This window comes from Carlito syrichta, unplaced genomic scaffold, assembly GCF_000164805.1.
Source record: "Carlito syrichta isolate Samal-C Ts95f unplaced genomic scaffold, Tarsius_syrichta-2.0.1 Scaffold315955, whole genome shotgun sequence".
Taxonomy (NCBI): Eukaryota; Metazoa; Chordata; class Mammalia; order Primates; family Tarsiidae; genus Carlito; species Carlito syrichta.
In genome coordinates this window covers 82,933-91,526 of record NW_007260051.1, presented here as the reverse complement: position 1 = coordinate 91,526, position 8,594 = coordinate 82,933, and the positions used below count along the sequence as shown (strand labels likewise).

General features: G+C 40.5%; 1 protein-coding gene across 1 annotated transcript in view; it reads right to left on the bottom strand.

Moving 5' to 3' along the window:
• Positions 1-2,784: 2,784 nt before the first annotated feature.
• MPHOSPH9 (M-phase phosphoprotein 9) overlaps positions 2,785-8,594 on the bottom strand; it is a 74,110-nt gene continuing 68,300 nt past the window's right edge. The window contains exon 24 of the mRNA XM_021706726.1: positions 2,785-3,300. Coding sequence (XP_021562401.1) covers positions 3,199-3,300 — 102 coding nt within the window. The 3' untranslated portion in view covers positions 2,785-3,198. The remainder of the gene's footprint in view (positions 3,301-8,594) is intronic.

Here is an 8,594-nt window from a genome sequence, read left to right as displayed (position 1 = left end):
TAACTTTTAGGAAAACAGCCTGTATTTATATCAAATAACTCCCAAATGATCAATTTTATTAAGATCAAAGTGTTTTCTAAACTTGTACCTGACAGGTTATCAAGTTTTTAAAATTTCAGTCATTAAAACACACATACACACTCACACCCCAGAGGGAAACTCATTTAAGCTCCAAGAAAGCTCACGTTTTTTGCAAAGGGTGGAAAGAACATCTTATACCAGCTAACAGAAATGTCAATCCAAGGTGATTTTTAGGTCAGTGGCTTGGAAAACAGTCTATTTCTCTATATTAAAAAGTATACTACCTTGGCTGGGCACGGTGGCTCAACCCTGTAATCCCAGCACTTTGGGAGGCCAAGGTGAAAGGATTGCCTAAGCCCATGGGTTCGAGACTAGCCTGGGCAATTTGGCAAGACCTCATCTCTACAATAAATCAAAAAATTAGCCGGGTGTGGTAGCGTGCGCTTGTGGTTTCAGCTACTTGGAAGACTGAAGTGGAATGATCACCTGAGCCCAGCAGGTCGACGCTGGGGTGGCTGTGAGCTTGCCACTGCACTCCAGCCTGGGGTGACAAAATGAGACTCCAAAAAAAAAAAAAAAAAAAAAAGAACACTACCTTAAAAGTCTACTTAGAATGAATCAGTAATGTACTGTTTATCGAGCACTTACTAAGCACCAGGCACTTTACATCCTCTTCCTTAACAAAAGGAATTCTATCATCTCGCCTTATCATTTACAGCTGAGGAAGGCAGACCTGTGCCACGTGTGGCGCAGATCTGTCTGGCTCCACGTCTTCTCTCATGTTCCCCCATGCCCAGCTGTACATAGCCCCAGTGTAGCTGTGTTAGCTACACCTGCTATTGCTTCAGTTGGAAAGGTACTTCAGTCTTGTAGACCTTCCACACCACAGGAGTAGCTGCTGCAAACAGAGGCTTTGAGAGGGAAAGGAAGGGGACCATTCTGTTCTGGGCATGAGGAGAGAGTTCACTTTCAATTTGTGTTCAAAAAGGCACTTCCCAGAAGTGGAAGATTCACTTAGGTTTTTTGTTGTTGTTTTTTTACAGCGCAGCCCCAGACAACAACAAAAACAGTTTGCCTCCCTGGGATAATAGTTGCTATTTGAGATTGCCACTTTTCCTACTTTAAGGTCAAGCTGTTTTTCAGCTGAGTGTTTATAACATAAGCATTATCAAAAGGAAAGACAGCTGAGAGAATTTTCCTTGGTTTCCCTTGTCATAGCTATGAAGAAAAAATAAAGATTAAAACAAATAAGTGACTGATGGTTCCAATCTATTACACACTTCAAATATCAAAGCACATGCTTTCTGAGAGAGAGAGAGGTGTAGAAGATGTTTTGATGGAGCTTAATGCCTTTTTTGGAATAAGCCAATATAGGATACTAGATAACTCTTTGGAAAGATAAACTATCATCTTTTCTGAAATGGCAATTTCTTTATTCTTAAGAATGTAGTACACTTTACAATAAAAGTAGGGAACAAGGAAATTTCCTAACAATTTTCAGGTCTAGGAACATATTAAAGAAGGGAATATCATCAGTAAAGTAAATCCCCTTACTAGGGCTTGACATAAGTTGTACTAGACCTTGATTAAAATGAACTTTTTATTTACTATGACTAGGAGATCTTTTTTTTAAGGCCAGAAAAAAAAAATCAAGAATAAAGGCACTTGATTCTATCAATAAGTAATTTTGATTAGCCTGAAGTCTTCAACTGGTAGCGGCAGTTGAAAGCAAAGTTTCAACTAGCACTGTCAAATGGGTCCCCTCTTCCTGCCGAGAAGGGAACAGGGCTCTGGACCCCCAGCCTGGAGATCAGCCAGGTGAAACTGGGGTGAAGGGTGTCCAAAGATCATTTGAGATCTTGTTCGCTCAGAACAACAGAGATGGCTTGGTTCATTATAACCATATATTACTCAGAGCTACTTAAGGAGGAAAAATTCAAAAGCAGACCAGAATTTAAACCCTGAGCATGTTCAGTGGGAATCAACTTAGAAAGTCTGGGTCAGTGCATTTATCAACACTGACCCAGTTAGAATGTGTGGAGCACTGGATTTGATGAGCCACCAAAAAGTGGGCAGTTAAGCAGCCTGAACTTAACCAGCGGGCCCAACACAAACTTGCCAGGGCTCCCAGAGCAGAACATAGCCTCTTGCCCAAGCGCTGCTTCTGAGAGCCAGGAGCTTCTGCAGAGGCTAACAGGAGGTATCAGGCTCCATCCACATACATTCCCTGCCCATAAATGAGTAGACTGCACTGATTAAAACCTGGTGTTCTCACAGCACCTACTATGGATTTATTTATTTTTGGTAAGGGTAGAGGGGGTAAAAAATATCCAGATGACTACTGTGATTGACAGCTGAAGTCATGTACACGAGGGAAACCAGGGCTACTCTTAGCCCTTCACTGGGTGGTGCTTGTATTTCATCAATGGTTTATCTGTCCACTTATTGTCCAGGGTGGGACACAAGTCACAGAATAAGCAGACAGGCAGAGAGCTACAGCTCTCCAACTATATAACTTTCTTAGAATGACAAAACTTGAGAATTAATATCCCTCTCATTTTTTTCTCTTCTTACAAAGTATAAGGAAAACAAAATGAGTTATATTCATGTAGTGCTCAGAGCTTTCCAATAGTCCATTATTACTATTTAGATATTCACTCTAAGACATGTTTCAAACAGAAATTGCATGATTTCTTAAAAACCTCAACACAACTGAAATCCAAGGTATGCTCTGTTTTTGTATTCAGCATGTATTAGTCTATAATTATGGAAGCTGTTAAGCTTTATTTTAAAAAAAATGAACCATATTTACAGTTTAGAACAAGTTTATAAAATCAGTGTGCAAAGTTAATTGTAAAAGGATAACACTATTTGTTTAGAAACAAGCTGCCTCCCCTGTTTATATTTTCTTATTCTTGATATAAATTGGAGACATATACTATTTAAAAATAACACTTTTTAAATAGTAAAATATACAAGAGATTCCTGAGCATAACAAAAATATCTTGAAAATATGTGGCCATTTGAAGTATAAAATAGCAAGTGTAAGAATAGCATGATTGTAAAACTACTGTCTGAAGAAGGCTTATAAACAATACAAAATAGTTTGCCTTTTCTGAGTGCATAATTATACATTAGTGCAAACAAAACTGTCTCAAAATTTAATGGCTACAAATCTCAAAGATTTGCAGAGGTGCGCAGAACATGAAATTTCTTTAGTGTCATGCGAACTGAACCCAGTTCTCGATTAATCCTTTCCAAACGATCTTCCAAGGCTTCCTAGGTGAAAATAATGGAAAAGGTTAATTAGAATTCTACAGCAAGTTCACTGGTTCTATAATTACCACCAAATTGACCATTCTTTTAGCAAAACAACAAGTATACACATTAAAATAAGTTATTTTACTTTCTACGCAAGTTATCTCATCATTTATAGTATTTCTTTTACTTTTTATTTTTTTAGCCAGGGTCTCATTTTGTTGCCCAGGCAGGAGTGCAGTGGCATGATGATCACGGTTCACTGCTGCCTCCACCTCCTGGACGCAGCTGATCCTTCAGCCTCAGCCCCCTGAGTAGCTGTGACTACAGACACGTGCTACCATGCCCAGCTAATTTTTTTTGTAGAGACAAGGTCTCACTATGTTGCCCAGGCTGGTAACATACTCCTGGGTTCAAGTAATCCTTGGCCTCCCAAAGTGTTGAGATTATAGACATGAACCACCATGCCCGGATTTATATTCTTTTAAACTGAAAATATGAATCAGCTTTTTAACCATTCAAAATAACTGCTGCACTTTAAAATATTCTCAATATGTTTGGCACATTGAGTATATGAAAATTCTAGTAAAGCAATACAACCAACTGGAAGGGGATAATTCCTTGGCTCTGCTGGACTAAGAACAGTACAAGAGGAACCTAGGAGATATGCTTCACACATTTCCACCAGAAGAAATGGACACATCTGATCAGTACTGTATCCTACACATACAATAACTTTCTTCTGATCAAAATGTCTAAGTTACAAAAGAAGAAAAACACTGGAGGTTACTTTTCCAAAAAAACAATAGATTTTACAATGAATTAATGTAACAACTGCTATTTTAAAATAAATACTATTACCTTTAAATAGTACCAAGAATATATCATTTTCTTTTTTTTGGAGTTGGAGTCTCACTCTGTCCCCCAGACTGGAGTGCAGTGGCCGCTCCCGGCCACCGCAGCCTTGACCTGCTGGGCTCCGGCAATCCTTCCGCCTCAGTCTTTCAAGTAGCTGGAACTACAGGCGCGTGCTACCACGCCCGGCTAATTTTTGATTTATTGTAGAGATGAGGTCTCGCCAAGTTGCCCAGGAGGGTCACGAACCCATGGGCTCAGGCAATCTACTCACCTCGGCCTCCCAAAGTGCTGGGATTACAGGCTGAGCCACCGAGCCCGGCCAAACATATAGTTTTCAATCAGCTTTCTCAGATTGAAACATATTATTTTAGATACTTTATTCAATATTAATTCCAATGGTGTTCTGAAATAAAACTTAAAATTTTTATCTTTAACTATTAGTTTAATTATAAAAGCACACATTGTAGACTATTTAGAATATAGGATTTTTAGAAAACAGATGAGCAAAAAGAAATAACCATTGTTCTTTCCTATTTTTTCCCTGTATATGTATATGCAGACCACTTTTGGTTTTTTGTTTTTTTTTTTGTTTGTTTGTTTGTTTTTGAGTTGGAGTCTCACTCCATCACCCAGACTGGAGTGCAGTGGCCGCTTCCTGGCCACCGCAGCCTCGACCTGCTGGGCTCCGGCGACCCTTCCGCCTCAGCCTTCCCAAGTAGCTGGAACTACAGGCGTGTGCTACCACGCCTGGCTAATTTTTTGATTTATTGTAGAGATGAGGTCTTGCCAAGTTGCCCAGGCGGGTCTCGAACCCGCAGGCTCAGGCAATTCACTCACCTCAGCCTCCCAAGGCGCGGGATTACAGGCTGAGCCACTGAGTCCGGCAACTTTTGTTTTTTGCTGGTTTTTTTTTTGTTTTTGAGTTGGAGTCTCACTCCGTCACCCAGATTGGAGTACAGTGGCCACTCCCAGCCATCGCAGCCTTGACCTGCTGGGCTCCGGCGATCCTTCCGCCTCAGCCTTCTGAGTAGCCAGAATTACTGGTGCGCGCTACCACGCCCAGCTAATTTTTTATTTATTGTAGAGATGAGGTCTCACCAAGTTGCCCAGGCGGGTCTCAAACCCGCGGGCTCAGGCAATCCACCCACCTTGGCCTTCCAAAGTGCTGGGATTCAGGCTGAGCCACTGAGCCCGGCCTGCATACCACTTTTGAGAAGAAAAATAAAAAGAGAAACTATTTTACAATATAGTTCGTTTTTTTTTGTTTTTTTTTTTGAGTTGGAATCTCACTCTGTCGCCCGGACTGGAGTGCAGTGGAACACTCCCGGCCACCGCAGCCTCAACCTGCTGGGCGCCAGTGATCCTTCCGCCTCAGCCTTCCAAGTAGCTGAAACTACTTGCTGGGATTACAGGCTGAGCCACGGAGCCCAGATTTTTTTTTTTTTTTTAAGAGATAGGATATAGCTCTGTCACCCAGGCCAGAGTACAGCGGTACAATCATAGCTAAGCCTCAAACTCCTGGGCTCAAGTAACATTCCTAAGTACCTGGAATTACAGGCATGCACCTGGTTATACCTGGCTAAATTTTTAAAACTTTTTTTTGTAGAGACAGATGTCTCACCATATTGTCTAGACTGGTCTCGAGCTCCTGGCCTTAAGTGATCTTCCTGCCTCAGCCTCCCAAAGTGTTGGGATTACAGGCATAAACCACCGCACTCAGCCATCAAAATATTTTTCAACTGAACTTTTCATGTCATAAAATATCCTTCTACAACATCCTTTAAAACTAAGTATATAATATTTAATCAAATGTAACATATTTAACCAAGAATCTTTTAGAAATTTAGGTTGCTTCTAATTTTGGATATCATAAATAAGGTTGCGATAAGTTACTTAAACATATCTCTTTGCACATATCTAGAAGTATTGCCTTAGGAATCATTCCAGAAGTAAAAATGCTAAGTCCAAAGAAATGCAAATTTCTAAGGCTATGAATATATGTCAAGTTGTATTCCACAAGGTTTGACAATTTCTACTTCCACCTGCACTGTATGAGAATAAGCCTTTCTTCATCCTGAGAACTGTTTGTTCAAAAATATGTGCCAATGTGATAGTTTTTAAAAAGGTGTTTATTGGCTGGGTTTGGTGGCTCAGCCTGTAATCCCAGCACTTTGGGAGGTCGAGGCGAGTGGACTGCCTGAGCCCGTGGGTTTGAGACCAGCCCGGGTAACTTGGCAAGACCTCGCCTCTACAATAAATTTAAAAATTAGCCAGGCATAGTAGCGCATGTCTGTAGTTCCAGCTACTTGGAAGGCTGAGGCGGAAGGACGTGGGGTGGCCATGGGCAACAGAGTGAGACTCCAACTCAAAAACAAAAAACAAAAAACGTGTTTATTTTTTTAGAGACAGGATCTCACTCTGTCACCCAGGCTAGAGTGCAATGGCACCATCATAGCTCACTGTAACCTCAAACTCCTGGCCTCACGCAATCCTCCCACCTTGACTTCCTAAAGCGCTGAGATGACAGGTATGAGCCACTGTCTGACTCCTAAAAAGGTGTCTAAATGTGTATAGTTTTTATTCGTTAGTGAGGCTGACCATTTTTCATTTTTATTTATTTATTTTGGAGTGGGAGTCTCACTCTGTCGTCCAGGTTGGAATAAGTTTCATTGAGTGCCTCAACCTGCTGGGCTCAGGCGATCTTTCTCCCTCAGTCTTCCAAGTAGCCAGAACTACAGGCACATGCCACCACACCCAGCTAATATATATTTTATATATATATTATATAAAGACAAAGCCTTTATATATATTATAGAGACAAAGCCTTGCTAATCCTCTTGCCTTGGCCTCCCAAAGTGCTGGGATGATAGTCGTGAGATATCATGCTCCGCCCATTTTTCATCTTTTTTCATTAAATTTTACTTTTTTACTGATGAATCACACACAAGCATCCTCAGCCCCTTGTTGATCCCATTTGTCTTCTTAAGGACTGAAACAGTTTCGACATACATGAACAGAATGCAATGCCCTTTACGTTTTACTTTAAGAGTCAGAAAGAACTTATACTATTCATTATATAAAAACATATTAAGCGAATATTTCAGATTGATTTAGAATCAGAGTATCAAATTTTCCTTCTGCTTTCCTAGTAAATTATTTTAAAAATTTTGGCTGGGCTCGGTGGCTCAGTCTGTAATCCCAGTACTTTGGGAGGCCAAGGCGAGTGGATTGCCTGAGCCTGCAGGTTCAAGACCAGCCCAGGCAACTTGGTGAGACCTCATCTCTACAATAAATCAAAAATTAGCCAGGCTTGGTAGCACGTGCCTATAATTCCGGCTACTTGAAATGCTGAGGCAGAAGGATCGCTGGAGCCCAGCAGGTTGACGCTGGGGTGGCTATGAGTGTGCCAATGCACTCTAGCCTGAGCAATGGAGTGAGAGTTCAACTAAAAAAAAAGAAAAGAAAAAATTTTCATGTGTTAACGTAATCTTAAAAATTACTGAATTTCCCAGAACAAAAATAAGAAAAAGACTTGAAGTCAGAGAAAAAGAAATGTTAGGCAAACAGGCCCTAAGAAAAGACTTCTGTTTTCTTTGTGTCTTTATTTCTGGTATCACAGATCAATCTGAAAATGAATTTTTACCGAAGTCAAACCACTAGAAAGCTAAAACGTGCAGTTATATAAGATACATACTTGCTGTTATGTTTAAAATGTTACTAAAAGAGCAGATTTTAAATGTCCCATGGTTTCATGCATTTTAATTCTCTTTGAAAAGCCACTAAAAGAAATGCACATGGGCCACATTGCCTGCACCACCTCCTGCTCAATAATGGAATCACATCTCTTTTTAAACCTCTAAAGTACAACTGTTTTCATATTTACTAAATGGAAAGGAGTTCAGAAATAAATTACAGATTTGGAGAGGGAGAAATCAAACAAAAAGGGAGACAATCTGGGAGCATTAACTTAACAATGTAAAATCAGAAAATATATTGCCATTTGCTCCCAAGTTAGTTTCCTAAAAATATAATGGCATGAACACCCTTTTCTTGAAGTCTAAAGGTAAACTCCATTTTAAAAAAATTCCTGAAAGCTAGTTTGCAGTTATAAAACTGCAGTAATCACCAGGTCAGGCACAGTGGCTCATGCCTGTAATCCCAGAACTTTGAGAAACCAAGGCAGGAGAGACACTTGATTCTAGGAGTTCGCGATCAGGGGCAACATAGTGAGACCTCATCTCTCCAAAAAAATACAAAAATTTGGGCTGGGTGCAGAGGCTCAGGCCTGTAATCTCAGCACTTTGGGAGGCCAAGGTGAGAGGATTGCCTGAGTCCAGGAATTCAAGACTAGCTTGGGCAACTTGGTGAGATCTCATCTCTATAATAAATAAAAAAATTAAGCCGGGCTCGGTGGCTCAGCCTGTAATCCCACACTTTGGGAGGCCGAGGTGAGTGGA